Source organism: Dicentrarchus labrax, unplaced genomic scaffold (genome assembly GCF_905237075.1).
Source record: "Dicentrarchus labrax unplaced genomic scaffold, dlabrax2021, whole genome shotgun sequence".
NCBI lineage: Eukaryota > Metazoa > Chordata > Actinopteri > Moronidae > Dicentrarchus > Dicentrarchus labrax.
In genome coordinates this window covers 76,925-95,711 of record NW_026136717.1, presented here as the reverse complement: position 1 = coordinate 95,711, position 18,787 = coordinate 76,925, and the positions used below count along the sequence as shown (strand labels likewise).

At 37.3% G+C, this 18,787-nt stretch overlaps 2 protein-coding genes across 4 annotated transcripts in view; one reads left to right on the top strand and one right to left on the bottom strand.

Moving 5' to 3' along the window:
• The window catches only part of LOC127379579 (trichohyalin-like), a 175,195-nt gene that overhangs the window by 87,023 nt on the left and 69,385 nt on the right, over positions 1 to 18,787 (bottom strand). The window lies entirely within an intron of this gene.
• LOC127379586 (uncharacterized) lies at positions 7,650 to 11,580 on the top strand. Of its 3 annotated transcripts, none has more exons than XM_051429391.1 (11): positions 7,650 to 7,683; positions 7,780 to 7,827; positions 8,064 to 8,327; positions 8,506 to 8,748; positions 9,341 to 9,460; positions 9,759 to 9,788; positions 10,080 to 10,157; positions 10,434 to 10,502; positions 10,611 to 10,685; positions 11,084 to 11,196; positions 11,504 to 11,580. In XM_051429391.1, the coding sequence occupies exons 1-10, from the start codon at positions 7,656 to 7,658 to the stop codon at positions 11,185 to 11,187; spliced, it is 1,059 nt and encodes a 352-aa protein (XP_051285351.1). In that variant the 5' UTR covers positions 7,650 to 7,655; the 3' UTR covers positions 11,188 to 11,196; positions 11,504 to 11,580. The 3 variants fall into 3 exon arrangements, with proteins under 3 accessions (XP_051285351.1, XP_051285350.1, XP_051285349.1); XM_051429390.1 differs by having other exon boundaries at positions 9,284 to 9,460; XM_051429389.1 differs by having other exon boundaries at positions 9,254 to 9,460.

Genomic DNA, 18,787 nt, shown 5'->3' with positions numbered 1-18,787 from the left:
GAGCTGCTTTTGGTTTTGACTCCTGCTTTTGAAGTGATCTGCTTTAAAAGAGGACTTTAATCCTTGTCCTGACATTTGTCATTTTACATATTCATATAAAGTAAACATCCAACTTCTACCTGGAAATCAACTTTCAGTGAAAGTGGAGGAACAAAGTGCAGCTGTGAGACATTTAAGGACTGAGGACAAATCAGGCTGGACACAAAGAAAATCAACATGAATAAACTGATAGTGATTAAAGTAAATTATATTTACAAATCTACGAACCTCTGTGATCTTAGTCTGCAGCTTCTCCACTTCCTTCTGCTTGTTCTGTTTCTCCTTCAGGAGCTGACTGATTTCAGCCTGTTTTCCCTCCAACTGGGAGTGCAGAGAGACATGGAGACAGACTGTGAGCTCCAACACATTCAATCCTAAAGTAAAAAGGCTACTCTACTTAAATTCATGAACCCAATTCAAAATCTTAAAATACTTAGACTCTTTGTGTTGTTGATGTATTTGTGTAAATAAAGCAGTAATTATGAGTTTTAAAACTAAAAACAAATAGGTGGGTGTAAACAAAAATCAACATATACATGTCAGCTGATTTGTCCTCCAGCTAAAAGACAGACAGACAGACAGACAGACAGACAGACAGACAGACAGATGTTAATCAGCAGGAAGTGACAGCCTGACACAGAACCTGAGACTAGTTGAACATTAACGTTTCCTCTCAGAACTGATGGCTGAATACAACAGTTTGTATCATAATCAGACAGACACACAATAAATATAGATTCAGCTGCTAGTTTTCTTTGTAATGTGAGATTATTGAACACTAATGTTCAGTGTGAGTCCCTGCAGACTCTGGAACAGCTCAAATAAACACACTTAGCATTGTTTCATCATCACACTTCATGACTTTTATGTTTCAGTAGTCTGCTCCCTGAACATGAAATCACTTCTGCTGTAAAACCTGGTTGACGGATTTCCATCTGCTCTATATCTGTGATGATGATGATGATGATGATGATGAGAGAACTTTTATACAGCTCTGCTCTCCTTCATCCCAAATCAATCTATGTGAGTTTCTCTTGTCTCTCTTTTATAACAGTTAGTTGAACTGACCTCAAACATCAGTCACAGCACTGTGTAGGATATCATACATTGTCTGTGATGTGTTTGTCAGGATATATTTCTTATTTGCTTTAAATAAAACTGCTTTATGCTCATTTCTGTATTTGTTCACCAGTTCAGTTTGTTGGAAACAGAATGGTTGGGAAGATACAAAGAGAATCAACACCACATTCATGTACTGTATATGAAAAGGAAACAAGACAACAGTGACAGCCAAACAGGTCTGTCAGGTTACAAATATATGTACAGTATCTCAGCAGGGAGCATGACAACAAAGGAGAGTTTGATATTTAAAAGTCACAATGCTATATTTTTGATAGAGATCAATCTGAAGGAGAACTTAAAGGAAAGAAACCTTCTGTGGAAAATACAAATACCAACCTCTGTGGTCTTATTCTGCAGCTTCTCCTCAGCTTCCTTCCTCCTCTGCTTCTCATCCTGGAACCTCTGGCTGGTAACCAACGGCCACTTAATATGAAAGAGAGAAAGGAGACTGAGATTAGAGACAAAAAAAAAAAGCTAATCCTAGAAAATGTTTTCCATTAATGCTAGCACATTTCCAACATGTCATATTTGTGTTCATTATAGTTATTTTATTTACTGTTTTTTATGTTAATATGTTCTATCCTTCCTGCTCTGATGAAACTTTACTTTTCCTGACTTTTCCTAGTTTAATCCCTGAAAGCAAAGTCCTGTTTCTTTACTTACATGTGAGTTCTTCTTTTTCTCTTTTCCCTCATTCACCTCCATTTGCACTGTTTCATGTGACGTGAGTGTCTCTCTCTCTTTTTCTTCAGTGACACACTGATCTTCACTTTTGTTACTTTTAGACTGTCTTTTCCTTGTTCCTGCATCAGTTTGATCCCTGTGCTTTCTCTTGGTCTCTGTGGAAAAATAAGATTCAATATTAAAGTCTAAAAGACATTTATTTATTCATTTACCTCACTATAATCTGCTTTTTTTAACTTCTTAACTTTTATTCTCTTTTTGTTCCTTCTTATTTTTTCACTGTAACTCTCTGAACTCTCTAACGAGGTTGTTTGAGAGAGTTTTTGTGTTTTAATGCCGCTTCCACCGGACACACTGCCGTTGTTTACTCCGGAGAACAGCTGATCTAATGCCGGTCGGTCGGTACAGTGGACAGAACAGCTGATCTAATGCCGGTCGGTACGGGGTGGACAGAACAGCTGATCTACCAGCTGAACTCTGGAGGAAACACACCGGGGATGAAGAGGAGGGAAGGATGAAGACGGGACGGGTTTATGGAGAAGGAGAAGATTGAAGCCGAGTTTCCCCTCTGTTGTTATGGTGGATGTGCGGTCTCCTAGCAACGGAATGAACGAGCTGACGGCATTGACGCGGAGCCCCGCAGAGTACCGGGATTGTACCGGGAGTGAACAGCTCTGTGGCCCGGATGTTGAACTGCTGTCGTTGGACTCCGTCCATCTACCGAGAGAGATCCTGCACGTCATCATCATCTTCATCCCTCCCTCTGTAAACCCAACATCCTGCTGCTGAAGAGGAAGCCTGCGACCACTTTATATATTCTTAATATATGTATGTCTATCTCATATGGAGTATGTAACGAAAGTAATTTCCCCCTGGGATTATTAAAGTATGTCTGATTCTGATTTCACTGAAGTATCAAAGCTCATGAGACATTTCAGACTAAAATCAGGTATAAAATGGGTTTTAAAGACACCTGACAATTTCACTGATTGGAAATAAAAGTAGACAAAGAACCACATTTGTAGGTCTATAACCTGTGAAATACCAATCAGTTCTGATCCCAGGTGATCAAATACCCTCTACATCTCATACAGATAGACATGGTACCCTTTAACATCTGTGTGAGACATTTTTAACACATGGTTAACGTTGTGAAACAGTCACTGTTTGGTTGTTGAGCAACAAAAGGAAAAGGTCATGGTTTGCATTAAAATAACTGTGTTACTTTACGTTAATCATGTGACATAAGTGACTCTACAAGTCACGTGAACTATATGTAACTTATGTAACTGAAAACCTAAAATAACATCAGATACAATCAACATTGAGTTCTGGTCTTACAGAGGACAGGACCCCCAGTCTCCTGGGTTAGTTTGACCCATCCATCCACCCCACCACCTTCATATGTGGACTTTCTTGCTCTTTATACGACGTCACCAGACACAGATGGGTTTCTGTTGTGTGTCTCATACAGATGTTAAAGCAGGGGCCTTAAAAATACCGGCTCTGGGGCCATTTCCAACCCGTGACATGTTATTAAACATATCCCGCAAGATTAATTATTATTTGGAATTTTTTTTCTATTTGGTTGAACTAACAACTCCAACAGTGGCCGGAAGGTTATTTGAGTTTCACAGCCCTGTGTTAAAGGTACCTTGTTAGTCAAAAATATTATTTTTAAAATTTTCTTCCCACAATACATAATTGCTATATTATTCTCTTTAAAATAACTTTAACATTGTAACTTACTGTTTGTGTTGCGTTTCCACACAAAAAACACAAGTAACAATATAATCAGGATGCAAACAGCCAAAGTAACAGCCAAACCAACTGTGGCAGAAGAAGAGCTGGACTCAACCTCAAAAAAATCATCTGAAAAGATAAAACACAAAAGAACATGGTAATTATAGAAAAGTACAGTTGACCTCAGCTATTTAAAACAATACCAGTGATCCCTTCATAAAAAATATATATAAATAAATGTTAACCAGAAATCTGAATGTGCGTCTCTCTGATCTGGTTGGTCTTCTTCTGTTGGACTCTACAGGTGAAGTTGTTGCTGTGTCTCTTCTCCACAGTCACTCTGCTGCTGACAGTATAGAGGTCATCAGGACCTCTGACTGTCTCTGTAGGTCCAGCAGAGAGGAGGTTTCCCTCACCGTCCAGCCAGACCACCTCAGGCTCTGGATACCAGCCTTTAGACTCACACTGTAGATCTAGTCCTCCTCTGTTTCTGTCAATCCCTGATAAATCAATGACAGGCGAGGAAACGGCACCTGAACCTGAGCAAAAGGAAACATTTTAAAACAGTAAAAAAGCACAAATATATCTATACAGCTTCAAGTATCACTTTTAAAATGAGTTCCAAGTTGACTGAAAATCAGCTTTTTACTTGTAACCGTGGTTCCTATATGGTTATTTGTCCCTGAACTAATGAGGGGACACATAGACAATTCAAACAGTTTTTGGAGACGGAGATTTAAAGAAGTCAGCTGAAGACATTAAAACTTCAGTGTTGGCGATGTCTAATTAATACAACTGTCAGCTAAAAAAAAGGCACTGGTCACTAATAAAATAAAAAGAAAAGCTTTTTGTGTAAATCAAGAATCTATCAAAAAAGATTGTTACTCAATTTTGGCTGGTTAATGTGACACTGTTTGCATTGCACACTGCATATTGGCCATACTACGGAGCAAAAGGGTCAGTTTCCATGTGAAGGTCGGTCCTGGACTACTGCATATGAGATAAAATGTTTGTTAGGCACAATATATTACTTCCCATAACATTTACAACTATAAGCTCTTTTTTTTTGTTCTTATGAAAAAACAAGAAGCATTAACCCTCATTTACACAGATGTTTGATGACTCTGGTTTTATTCTGACCCACCAAAATTCTTCTCTGGATGTGAACCACACCAAACTGTAGATACACTATGTGTCCACTTACCAACAACAAGATCAACGAAGGATTCTACACTCAGTTTGGGAATGTAGCATTGGTATCTCCCCGCATCAGAAGGTTTCACGTCAGTGAGCTTCAGTGAACAGTTTCCGTGCCTCAGCTCATCGATGAACATGAAGGTTCTTGCCTTGTAAGAAGGATGTTTAGTTACTGCAATGTGCTGGCCAGCACGCCTCACATGGACAAATTCAGGACTCAAGTCAGGTCTCGTCCACTCCAGCGTCATGTCAAAAACATCCATTCCAGGTTCCAGCTGACATGGCAAAATGATGTCACCCCCAACATTTGCCACTATTGGCTGAGATGGACCAATTAACAGAGACTGACCTGGAAAAGAAACGCATATAGTTATTCATTTCTATGTGACTTGATGTCCACCATGATGCTGTGCTAATAACAACAGAATCTTTTTTTTAAAACCATGTTATCAGCAGGTCAAAATTTAAACTGATTTGTGACCAGACACCTGCAAAACTAATGACATTCCCATCAGCATTAGCTGTGCTAATTAGCAAATGTTACATGCTAACCTAAGACTTCTACCACGGTAAACATACCTGTAAAATATTATAATATCAATTCAAAGCAACTAAAGTACATTAAATGTTTTTATGGTTGTCTTTTGGTAATTTCAAGCACATGGTTTAGGGAAAGATCATCATGTGAATGCCAGAGCTCCCAAATCCTTAACAGTGGTCTTTAACCTTTGATTTTATGATTACATTTGATCCAAGGACTACCTGATCATGGGAGTGCATTTGTGTGTGAATTACCTCTACAAGAGTGCAGTAGGAGAAGCTGGAAAACCAAAAAACTGAGAGTTTTGAGTGGAGACTGAAGGAGGAGTCCATTCTTCAGGGAAAGCATCTTCAAGCTCTGAAAATCCACATACACTACATAGAAAATATGTTGTGCAATTGGTGTTTCTGCAAAATAATAAAAGACACAAGTAACACAAGTAAAAATAAGTAAAAATAAGTATTGTGCACTGCTGTTGAACTTTCACTTTTGGAAACATAAACGGTTCTACAGAGAGTGCTGTAGCTGTAATATGCAATACTATGTATGATGTAATTAAAAATGTCACTTTTCTTGCCAACATGGCTGACAGACTGTTCATTGATAGACTTTTCTAATATTTTAGCCTTCAATAAAGCCTTTCTATGATGCAAAGCCCCATCATGCCTAATCTTCCTGTTCAAACAAACTAAATTAAAGTCTGATTGAATTTAAAATCATCATATCGCAAGTACTAAGCACATCAAACACACATTTTATAAGTGGTTTCAACTATGTATTTATTTTAATAAACTTAATTATTAGACTATTATTACAAAACTCACAACTCCTGATGCAGAATGCTTTTATTAAAGTGATACTGTTTTTTTTTTTAGAATATAAGTTACTTAAAATATGAAAAATAGGCAAAAAATAGATATAAAAGACGACGTACCTGCTGCGTGATGTGTCGGTTATTTTATGAGACTGAAAGGACGGAGTCTGTAATGAGTCTGTAAATCATTAACAGTGTGTGTTTATCAACTGCCAAGAGCTCATGCATTATATGTAGCTTATATTGCAGATTATGTATTAACAGATCATAAATTTATCCCAGAGTAAGTATAGCCTTTCAGTGATTTCTCATGTACCGTATTGTTTTAAATGTGGAACAGTAACAGTTTTTCTCAAATTATGAGCTTTTTCATTGTATGAATTATTTTATTCTATTTTATTACAGCCGTATTGAAAGTGTTATTATTTTATATGTTATCTACTGTTTATTTATGATTATTTCTGTGTGTAGCATGAAGAGATTACAAACTCTAATTACATTGTGCAATCTTGTGTTGCATAATGATAAATACATTTCCATGACCCTTCATCTCTGAACATAGTACGGTGAATGGGTCTGCCTCGCATACATTCACTTTCACTTTGATTATCTTTGTGAACAATTGAACTTTGAGCCAGTTGCCAGGTAACTTGCCTGCCAGGTATAAACTTACACACCTGCAGTTACAACCATTAGTAATGTAGGAAAGTGTGAGGGTTTATAATGTGGATGTTAGGTCTGCTCTTTTACTAGCGAGGGCAGAACATGATTATTTAGTCCATTTTGTCACACCCACAGTATCAGGTCTTTCTATAAAGTGAGGGAATGTGACGGACATTGAACAATTAAAATATATTGCTCATTATAGTGCAGGTATATGTTCAGTGTGCATGCAGCAAATGATGCTGAACCATTGAGTTGAACTCTTTTCCTAATTAACTCTTTGATTTGATGTTCTACAGCGACATCTTGTGGCCACATGTCATCACAGCGGTTACACTAGTAATTGAATTCATGAAAGCTCACTATTTCATGTTGAGTGCAGGAGTTTTACTTGTAACTGAGCATGTTTTATATTAAATTACTGCTAGTATTTCCTAAGTTTAGACTTTGAATGTTTTGACAAGAGTTGCTTTTTTTGCATTAGTGATGTCATGGATTGCATTTATATTGTGTTCTTATCCAGAGCCCTTTATAATGTGACTTTCATTTGCCCACTGACACTCACACAACAATGGCAACATATCCGTCCAAGGACACTTCAACAGGAGGAGCTGATGATCAAACCACCAACCTTAGAATAACTACTGAGCCACAGCCACCCCAGATTAAGCTGGAGGGGAAGGGGTGGTAGACCCTGCTGAGTGAGTGCCTATAAGTCAAAGACTGACAGACCATTCTGGCTTCAGCTTTTGCATCAACATCAGAAATAAACTGCACAGGAAGAGGAAGTTCTCGCCTACAGACTTAGGTTGTACGTCAGTCTGATGCTCAGACAGTCAGCAGGAAGACAGCATGGAGGTAACAGCTCTCTGCACAATGTGTGAGTACGAGTCTCTGGTTTTCTTCTTTCTTTCTACGTTTTACATCCTTTTTAAACCATTTGTGTCTGATAAACTTTGTTCCTTTGTTTATGCAGTGATGTTTGAATTCACCCTGCTTCAGAACACTTATGCTCAGAATAGTGGTAAGTGACAATTTGGTTCCTACTGTTGTTTAATGTTGAGTTTATATGGTCACATTGCTGATGAATACCAGAATGTATCTGACAAAAAATACCAATGTAATCAATCAAAAAGTGGAGGAACCTACAATGACTTTTTTTGATTTTGTTTCTTCTGTCGTACTGTAGACATTTTTCCAGTTCTGAATGTTTCTTTCTTTTGGGACACTATCATGTCTTTATGTCTTTCTTGGTTTCAGATGGAGCTTTTCTTAGTATCATTCCAAACAGACTGCAGCACTTTAAATTTCAGTCTGTCTCTTTTCACTGTGAGGGGAGTGATGGGTCCATTCAGTTGAGAGGGATCAGGAATACTGAGGAATTTGATCCACAATGTGTCATTAAAAGGACGCCAACAGGGTCCTTATGCACTACTGATAGAGCCTATCCAGAAGACAGTGGTGAATACTGGTGTGAGACTAACGGAGGAAAAACAAGCAACAGAGTCAACATCACTGTCGCCGGTAGGTTTTTTTCCAAAACCACTACAAATCTATTTTACCCTACAGTCTAATGTATAGCCTATATTCTCCTATCTGCCATTTTAGTCCCAACCTGTCTAATTCTCCACATTGAGTGAGTAACTCCAGCTTTGTACATGGGGATAACTTTTTTCTAAATTTTTTTCAACATTTTGCTCAGCTGGTTCTGTGATCTTGGACAGTCCTGCTCTTCCTGTCTTGGAGGGAGACAATGTAACTCTACATTGCAGAAACAAGACTATCTCCAACCTGCTGTCTGATTTCTACAAAGATGACCTCCTCATAGAGACCAACTCTACAGGAGAGATGACCATCCTCAATGTTTCCAAGGCTGATGAAGGCCTCTACAAGTGCAGACTCTCTGGTGGAGAAACCTCACCAGGAAGCTGGCTGGCTGTCAGAGGTGAGACAGTGTGATAAAACAAAGTAGAAACAATAGTTTGCTAGCTGTGTTATACACACTGATGGCATCCCTACTTATGAGAGTAAGAAAGTTTTTTTAAGCTTGTTTTAAAATTGTGTATGACACCTGCCATTGTTATAAAAATGTGACCATTAGTTGGTTGAATAATTACTAAATGCTTTAGAGCCATCTGGACTAACACCCAGGAGGACACTGGAGACACATGACCTCTCCACCATGGAGACCTGGAAGAGGACAGACCACACAAACACAAAAAAGACAGAGAGTTCAAACAGTAAGGACAGATAAACTGACATATGGAGGGAGAGACGTGATAGCAAGCTACTAGGAAGAGAGGATACGACAGGAGAGGCTGACACATGTGACTTCACACAGTTGAAAACTAAACCAAAGAATCCAACATGATGTCTGTCACTTGAACTCACTTTATTAACATGACATTTATTGTTTTATATGGTTTGTAATTTTTTTTGTATTATTACAGCAAAAGCTGTAGCTAATGCTATTGTTACAGCAAATTATCCTATCACCTCTCCATCCCATCATATCACCTCTCCATCCCCTCATGAAGAGCCCCTCCCCAGGGACTCAGCCCATGTGGTCCTCATCCAGCTGTGGATTACTGTCATCATTTTAATGATGGTTCTGGTGCTGGTGATCGTAGGATTCCTTCATATAAGGAAGCGTAGAGGTACAGTCCCATAATATAGTATATAAACATTTTCATTATACATTATAAAGTGATACCACTCCCTCTTTCATCTCTATATTTCAAAACTATCCTATATTGTACAATTATGGTGGCTAACACTACTTATGCTAACTGTCCAATTGAAACAGAAACGTAATAAAGAATCAGTATCTGTGTATCAAAAGATTTTCCCAAAGAGAGCCACACGTTTAAAATAATTGAAAAATATATTTATATATTAATATACAATTTTCTACTCCTGTCTCTGTTGATGTTAATACTTGTTTCTGTCCCTCAGTTTCCTCAAAGAAGAATACAGCATGCTCAGGTGAAGACATTCAAACTTGTCATTGTAGTTATTATCAGAGTACTTTTTACAATTATATCCTGTACACTACAGAATATACAGTATATGTGTGTGTGTGGTAATGTACACCTGTCAACCTTCTACTTTAATGTTTTATATGTATATTATATTATTATTATAATATTATTATTATTATATTCATTATTTATTATTTATTATATTATATTGTATTATTATTATTATATTATATTTATATTTATTTATTATTTTATTATAGAAGCCGTTTATGAGCATTTGTTTTTTTTGTTTCAGTCTCTGGAGCGCAATCTGAAGACGATCCGAGCGGTGTGACGTATGCAGTCGTCGTCACTAAACAGAGAAAGGATGAAGGTTTACTTGAGTTTGAATATATTTTTTTAAACATGATATCAGAAACGCAAGAAGACTGTTATGGGTAATTTTATATTTGAATAAATAATAAGGATCATTTAATAATTAGAATACATTTAAAATAATTGCAAGAGAGTTTGATGTTACTGTCCTTCATGCTGAACAGACAGTTGAGGTGTTGTTACCAGTAAAGGTTGAGACGTGCTGCACAGCAGGGCTGATGGCTGAATTATTTTTACCTCCTCTCAGCGTCTCATACGTGCTGTTCTGTTATAGACTCGGCAGACGCTGCTGATAATTTGAGCCCAGAGACAAACCACAGCAGAGAACCACAGAAGGAAAGAGGTAAGGGGGGCCCGTTGTCCTCTTTAGTCTGCCAATATTCATAATTAGCTTTCTTAAGTTCTTTCTGAGGTCTTTTGCTCTCTTTCTCTTTTGGTTTCTCCGCCTCAGATGAGGACGAGTCTTCGGTTCAACTTGTTTACTCTACTGTGGTCATAAAAAAGACTTCACAAGATACCCAGCCCGGTTTGTTATTATTATTATTATAATACATGTGAACAATTTGTTACATTTCATATATTTTAAGATATATCTCAATATGTTTGCACCGTTGAGTGACACTCACAGCATTTTAACTCAGGACAGCTCAAGATGTTCCAACAGTGCATCATTATTACCACTTTATAATTCAAATTGCAATTCACTGTGTCATTTTGTTGTATGAATCAGGTACCAATAAAATACTTATTTATTCCTACTGGTACTTAAAAGCTGGTACAGGGGAGGAAAAGAAGACAATGAGGTACAAGAGAGTAGAGTAACAACTGGGCAGTTTAGAGGAAAAAAGAATTATAAGAATAAATGATTGAGCAACTTTTTTTTTTTTTTTTTTAATTTAACATGACATCCTCTTGTTTCTAAAGCTGAATCAGAATTATCCAGTTCCACAGTGAGCCTGAATCCCACAGCAGCCACAGACCCAAATACAACAGAGCCGGAGACTCTCTATTCTACTACTTCCGATTGAACTAGAACTGTAAGGGATGTAATTGATTATTAAAATACTGATGAATTTTTTGTTGATTGACTACTCAACTAATCAATTAACTGTCTAATTGTTTCAGCTCTAACACTGTTAACAATCATTTGTGATAAAACTTTAGCTTAGCTTAAGGTCCTGATCCCTGGACAATAATGTCCAACCTGGGGAGCCTGTTAAGTAGTCCACACCAGTGTCATGTGGCTGGGATATGGCTGAAAGCTGAGCGATAAGCTGAGTAAGTGAAGGTTGAGTTTATAATATTTTACCGCAGATATCGTACTCTGTATGTTCTGTCTTACAGGCCACGCCGAGCACAGACACCTGACTGAAGAAAGGAGGAGAAACTCTATTTTGTTATTATAATGTGAGCAAGTGACAAATAATTTTTATTTTTTTTTTTTTTTTTTTTTTGGGCTTTCTTTTTTCCTCCTTTTTTGTGGAGAAAAAATAGGGGGGGGGGGGGCCCCCCCCCCCCCCTTCTTTTCATATTGAAAAAATTAAAAAAGAGGAGGGGGGGAGAGGGGGCCCCCCCGCCGAGAAAAAAAAAAAAAAAAAAGAAAAAAAAAAAAAAAAAAATAATTTAAAATAAATAAAAAAAAGGGGGGGGGGGGGGGGGGGGGGGGAAGGGGGGTAGGGGGGGGGGAGGGAAGGGGGGGGGGGCGGGGGAAAGTAAATTAAAGAGGGGGGTAGTTGTTTTTTAATTGTTTGGTTGTGGGAGGGTGGGGGGGGGTGGGTGGGGTGTGTGTGTGTTTTAAAAAGGAGGGTTTGGGGGAGGAGGTGGTTTTTGTTTTTTTATAATTGGTTGTTTTTTTATAAATTGGTTAATGAAAAAAACTGACTTCGTGCCCTGCCTGAACTAACGCTGCTCAATTAGTGTTACAGTTGTATTTGTTTATTTGAGAATAGTATGTACAAATAGAATTTTTAATTGCATTTGTTGTAAATAATAATAATCTATTATTATTCTGCATGTGAAAGCTTTTTTTTTACCATGTTGCATTTGTATACAGCATTTTCTATTTTACAACTTAAATAAATGAAATTGCCATTTACTCTTGAACTGCACTGAATTGAATTCAAATCATTTCTTTAATCTATATTTTGTATAACATTAGTTAACGTTAGTCATTAGTTTGTATACTTTTAACAATCCAGTAAACTTTATTTTATATTTTCACATCAGCTAGATGATCTGGTCAGACACTCACAGCATCACATCACAGTTTTATTTCAGTGTCACAGTCAAACCACTTTGTTGTCAGTTCACACGCGTAGTGACGGTCTTACTAAGAGCTGCTGAAGCTTTAAATACTCTCACTGTGGTCAGCCACCAGCATGTGACATCGGTTTGGCCCGAAGCAGCTGAAGTTTAAAGATTTACTGATACATTTCTTTGGTTTCAGTAATAAAGTCAGGAGCCCTTGAACCAAAAACAAATAAAAAAGTGAATTATATTTCCAACTAAATGATAATTAGTGATATTTAACTACATACAGCCCCAACAACAACATTTTTTTTTTTTTTGCCTTAATGATTTGTAAAAAGATGAAGAAAAATATGAATTGACAAAAATATATGAACATAACATGACTGTAGTCTTTTGACAGTACACACACAATAATGTGAACAACACCAAACAGACTGACTCAGTAAGACTGATCAACTGTCATCATCATAAAGACTTTCCAAAATGACCATTATTATTATTATTATTATTATTATTATTATTATTATTCAAAGCAGCAGGGGACATCTGCACAATTTTATGTAGAAATATTTTTATTTTATTTGAATAGATCTATTTAAAATGCACAACACATTCAATAATGTCATATTCTGTACTCATTGTATGTTAAATAGGTTGAAGGTTTAAATTTGGATTGAAACAAGCCTATTTTCAGGTGCAGTTGTATAATTTGTAATGCCCCTTTCACCCGAATCTAAGATAAACACCAGAAATGATCTGCACAGGAAGAGGAAGTTCAACGAAACTGTATTTTATTTAGCTTCAGGTTCAGTCTGACGCTCAGTCAGCAGTGAGATAACATGGAGGTTACAGCTTTCTCTATCAGACTGTGTGAGTACTCATTTTGTTTACCAATTCATTGTTTCTCTATATCAATACAGTATAATATTAAGTAAGTAAGTAAGTAAGGTAATTAAGTTTATTATGTATGTTTAATATATCGTTTTTATTGTGCCGGGTCCATGTGATTATGTTCTTAGAAGACCCACTGTATGAATCAATATCATTCATATTTATATTCTATATTCATATATACCTTATATCTAACTTCGACTGTGAGTTAGTCTCTGGGAATTATTATACTAGAGTGTTAAGCAGCTGCCCAAAATGTTGTATCAATCTTTAACATTTCAAGTATGTTATAAATGTCTCTACGATTATTATATAATGTTTAAGGGAAAATGTACACACAGTATAATAGCATGTATATACACGCTCTCCTCTTCTGTGTCCCCAGTGAATGTGTTGATGCTGCTGGTGGCACATGTTCAGCAAAGTTATCCTCAGACATCTGGTAAGCGGCAGTTAGTTAATAATATTATTATGTTTATTCTACCTTTTTCTGTACTTTTTGGGTCTAAATTTATGTAGTTTTCTTACTTTTCTGTCAGATTTTCGTATTGTTCCAACCAGACTGCAGCTCTTTGAATACGAGTCTGTCCAGTTTACCTGTGAGGGGTTTAATGTCCCAGCTGGATGGAAAGTGAGGAACTTCAAGGAATTTGTTCCAAAATGTTCAAATGGCACACTGACGTCAACAGTGAAGTGCACCATTGACTATGCCTTTACATCAGACAGTGGAGAATACTGGTGTGAAGGCGGAGGAGGAGAGAGGAGCAACACTGTCAACATCACTGTCACTGGTATGTAGATTGTATTTTATCTGTAAAACCACAATATGTCAATGACAGAAATGTTAAAGTCCCTCATTCTGCCTTCCTAAAGTATACTGTTCAATGCATTTCTGCTTCTGAACATTTTGTAATGTTATTCAGCTGGTTCTGTGATCTTGGAGAGTCCTGTCCTTCCAGTGATGGAGGGAGATGCTGTCAGTCTGAGCTGTAGAGTGAAAACTTCCTCCAATCTCACAGCATATTTCTATAAAGATGGAATCCACATTAAGACCAGTTCCACAGAACACATCATCCACAGTGTTTCCAAGTCTGATGAAGGACTCTACAAGTGTAGCATGTCTGGATTTGGAGAATCACCAGAGAGCTGGTTGGCTGTCAGAGGTGAGACATTGCAATGTTTAAGATTAAAATAGGAACAATTATTTTTATGACTATTCTTTAAAAAAAAAAAAAAACACAACACAACACCAGCACAACATCATTGTCATTGTTGTCTTTATGTTTGTTTTTTATTTATAAATAGTTACATTAATTGAAATGTATGAGTTTATGTTACAGGAATAAAATAAAGTCAATGTTGGGAGAGCTAAAACAATGGATAACACTGATATCAATCGCTCCCCCAAAAAACCAGGGTCTTTCATCAATGTTCAGAATGAAGTTATACAGCCTTTGTTTTCCAGCTGGTTCTGTGATCCTGGAGAGTCCAGTCCTCCCTGTGAAAGAGGGCAACAATGTGACTCTGAGCTGCAGAAAGAAAATAACTGTCTCCAACCTCACAGCTGATTTCTATAAAGATGGCCTCCTCATGGGCAGCAGCTCTACAGGAGAGATGATCATCCACAGTGTTTCCAAGTCTGATGAAGGACTCTACAAGTGTAAGATCTCTGGAGCTGGAGAATCAGCAGAGAGCTGGTTGGCTGTCAGAGGTGAGACATTGCACTGTTTATCTTCTAATAGTTCTATAAAAAGCAGAACAGCAACCTGATAGATGTTCAGTATGTACCAGAGTAATGCTACAGCAGCCCTTAGAGACAACCTGTGACACACTGTTAATACTGCCATGCTGTTACAGCACATATATCCTCTTGTCTTTGCAGCTCTTCACACAGAGACTTGTCCCTCCTCAGATCACTCCTGTAATGTTCTCCTCCTTTTAAGGACTGTGTTCACCATTGTGATGGTGGCTCTGCTGCTGCTGCTGGTGGGACTACTTCACTGTGGGAAACTCAGTTACATAAAAATAACTGATACACGTGTACCGGTCCGTTCATGCTTTGGGTCTGGGGAATCTGACAGATCAGAATAGATAAACCCTAAAAGGCAGTCCTTCACTCTTGAGTGTAAGGTGTCAAACCTCTGTGTTACATGTTCATGCTTGCAGACTTTCTCACACACAGAAAAGATTAAAACCCACAGACGTACATGCATGAGCTATCTTTAAAAAGCCAGTCGACAGTTTTCTCAGCATACGTGGTTTAGTGTTTTATTTTAGACTCTAGTAGATGTGCTGCTTGTCAGACCGCGTGAGAAAATGCATTTTTGTATATAGCAGAGGCGTTCAGAAGGCTCGTAGAAACAATAAAAAGTTAATGGTAAATGGACCTGTACAGCACCTTTCTCGTCTTCCGACCACTCAAAGCACACACGTTCACTCAGTGATGGCAAAGCCCATCAAACAGACACTAACTCATTAATACACATTCACACAGCATCGGGAACAATTCAGGGTTCAGTATCTGGCTCAAGGATACTTCGACATGTGGCACCAAGAGCCAGGGATCGAACCATCAACCTTCTGATTAGGGGATGACCCGCTCTGCCTCTGCGCCACAGCTGCCCACTTACTGTGTTGATAGCTGAAAGGGTAAAAATTGTTGTCGATTGTTGTGTTTACATATTCACATTCACACCTGTTCTACCATCTGCTGTTACTGCATTACCTGCCTTTTGTTTACTCTTTCTTTTTTCTTTCAAAATAGCAAACTGTCAATTATATTGAAAGAATAGAATAAAACATTGTACTTGCTAACATGCTAGTGTCACCCAGTGGGTGTGAGTGTTAGTATCTTTTCAGCACAGCGCACTTTGCTCTGGTTTCAGGCTCACTGAACCCCCTGGTGGCCTCAGCAAAAAACAAGCTATAAGTGCAGTCCATTTACCTTAGTGCTGTGTTTGGTTGTTGTTGTTTACATGATGGATTTTCTTTTTCCTATTCTTTTCATGATTTCTGACATTACTGGGATATATTTATTTGAATAATGAATAATGATGATTCTGTTCACAAATGTTTGTCAGCACAAATAATTTATCACAATATAAAAGACTGTACAAATATTCTACAGGACATGTTGAGGTCAAAAAAGTTTTAAAGTTAATATTTCTCAAAGCAAATATTATTTAAAATTTAGATTCAGATTATTTAGAATATTTTGACAATATAGCAAAATATCAGCATCTACATATACATACTCTTTATATCTTTTTTCCAGTAAAAAAAGTAGTGAGGGATTCTAAATCGACAATATAAACTGCAATAAAATAAAATAACAAAAAATATATATATATTTAAATCTGAGGATTTATAAAAACCATGTGGACTGTTCACCATTGTGATGGTGGCTCTGCTGCTGCTGCTGCTGGGACTGCTTCACTGTGGGAAACTCACAGTTACACACAAATGAATGATACTTGTGTACAGCTAACTGACCGTTACAGTATATTGGAAGCTAGTTTGGTCATTAAGATAATGATGCAGGGAATCCCATCATGCTTTGAGTCTGAGAAATCTGACAGGTTAGAAAAGATCATCCTGTTCTCATTCCCAGTTCATCAAATAATGGCACTGTCACGTACATAACATTATGCAACTTTAAATAAGTAAACCTGACACATTTTTTATCTTCATCCATTTTTTAATATACTGTTACCTTGCTGTGTCACATGTTCATATTTGAAGGCCTGTTAGACATTCTCACATGTAGAACATGTTAGAAACCGCAGAGGTACTGACTGATGCATGAAGTATTTTTAAAAAGCTGTATGTCAGTTTTTCATTATCAGTCTGTTTTTATGTTTTATTTTATACAACAGATGCTTGTGATGATGCTTTGGGTTCTCAGACACGAACCACATGAGAAAATGTATTTATGTACACCGATCAGCCATTACAGTGTGGGCACCTGGGCACCCTGGTGGTCACAATGTTCTGCAGTCCCGTACCAACAGACTGCTCTGCACTGTGTGTTCTGACCCCTTTCTATCAGAACCAGCATTAACTGTTTCAGCAGTTTGAGCTACAGTAGCTCGTCTGTTGGATCGGACCACACGGGCCAGCCTTCACTCCCCACCTGCATCAATGAGCCTTGGCCCCCCCGTGACCCTGTCTCTGGTTCTTTTCCTTCCTTGGAGCACTTCTGATAGGTACTGACCTCTGCAGACCGGGAACCCCCACAAGAGCTGCAGGTTTGGAGATGCTCTGACCCAGTCGTCCATCACAATGTGGTTCTTGTCAAAATTCTTGCAAAAAGATTTCTGAGCTTAAATCTTTCTTCATTATAAAATACATTGTTATTTATAATTTATAATCCACTTTCATTGAGAACGTTTTTACTTTTTATATTTATCTGTTTTTAAGCAATTAAGGAAAATGCACAGAATTATGTTATTTGTTTATTTGAATAGAAAATATGAAAATAAAATTAAAGTTTGAGTAGTTTCAGTTCTGAACAACTTCGATATCACTTTATGAATATAGAATTGTATGTTTATTTATATATTGTTCAGTTGTACCTCACAGGAGAAATAAAAACATATTTGGAAGATATATATTTAAAAACGTACATCAGCATTTGGACTCTTAATACATCTGGTTTTCTATTCTAAACTGATTTACACTTTATGATTTTCCCAATCAATGAAGAGGGTTTTTCAGTAAATAAAAAGTAAAAGTAAAAAGTATGACAGCTGGGTTGATTATTATCTTCCAGAGATATTATGAACTAAGTTATGGTGAATCTCTCCAGTGTTCCAGATGGATTCATGCGTGGGATGTGTGTGTGTGTGTGTGTGTGTGTGTGTGTGTGTGTGTGTGTGTGTGTGTGTGTGTGTGTGTGTGTGTGTGTGAGTGTGTGTGTGTACATTACTCTTCAGCTGACGATTTGCCTCGGCCAGCTCATTACTGGTCTGCTTCCACTGCACGTTAACTGATTGTGTTTCATTTAGATGTTCATTTCAGTTTTATAAGAGTTTGCAACAAAACCCAGTGGTTCCAATTTATTATTTATTTTAAAACAGTTTGACTCTTTGTGTGGATGATGTTTTCATACATTTAAATAATCCTTAGATAAAATAATGCAGTTATTGTGAGATCTAAAACTAAAAGCACATACATACAGTATGTAGGTGGAAACACAACCATAGAAAATACAACAATAAAGGATAAAAAGTGCAGCTGTGAGTCATTACGGACTGAAGACAAACAAGTCTGGAAACAAGTCATTGCTTAAAAGGGGAAGGATTCAAAATATTGAGTAATAAACAAACTTTATTACTTATTTATATATTAACTATATATATGGTCTGACTGTAGATCTACTTTTATTTATGAGTTTTTTTTAAATAGAAGTTGAAACATGTAAAATAGAAAAACATGTTTAGTAGACAACGTACCTGCTGCATGATGTGTCGGTTCATCAGTCTTGCC

Bases quoted from the DNA above. Each gene is read 5' to 3' on its own strand.
- LOC127379586 (XM_051429389.1), top strand. From the start codon at position 7,656: ATGGAGGTAACAGCTCTCTGCACAATGT. The intron at 7,828-8,063 runs GTAAGTGACAAT...TCTTGGTTTCAG, and splicing joins CACTTATGCTCAGAATAGTG to ATGGAGCTTTTCTTAGTATC. The intron at 9,789-10,079 runs GTGAAGACATTC...TTTTTGTTTCAG, and splicing joins GAAGAATACAGCATGCTCAG to TCTCTGGAGCGCAATCTGAA.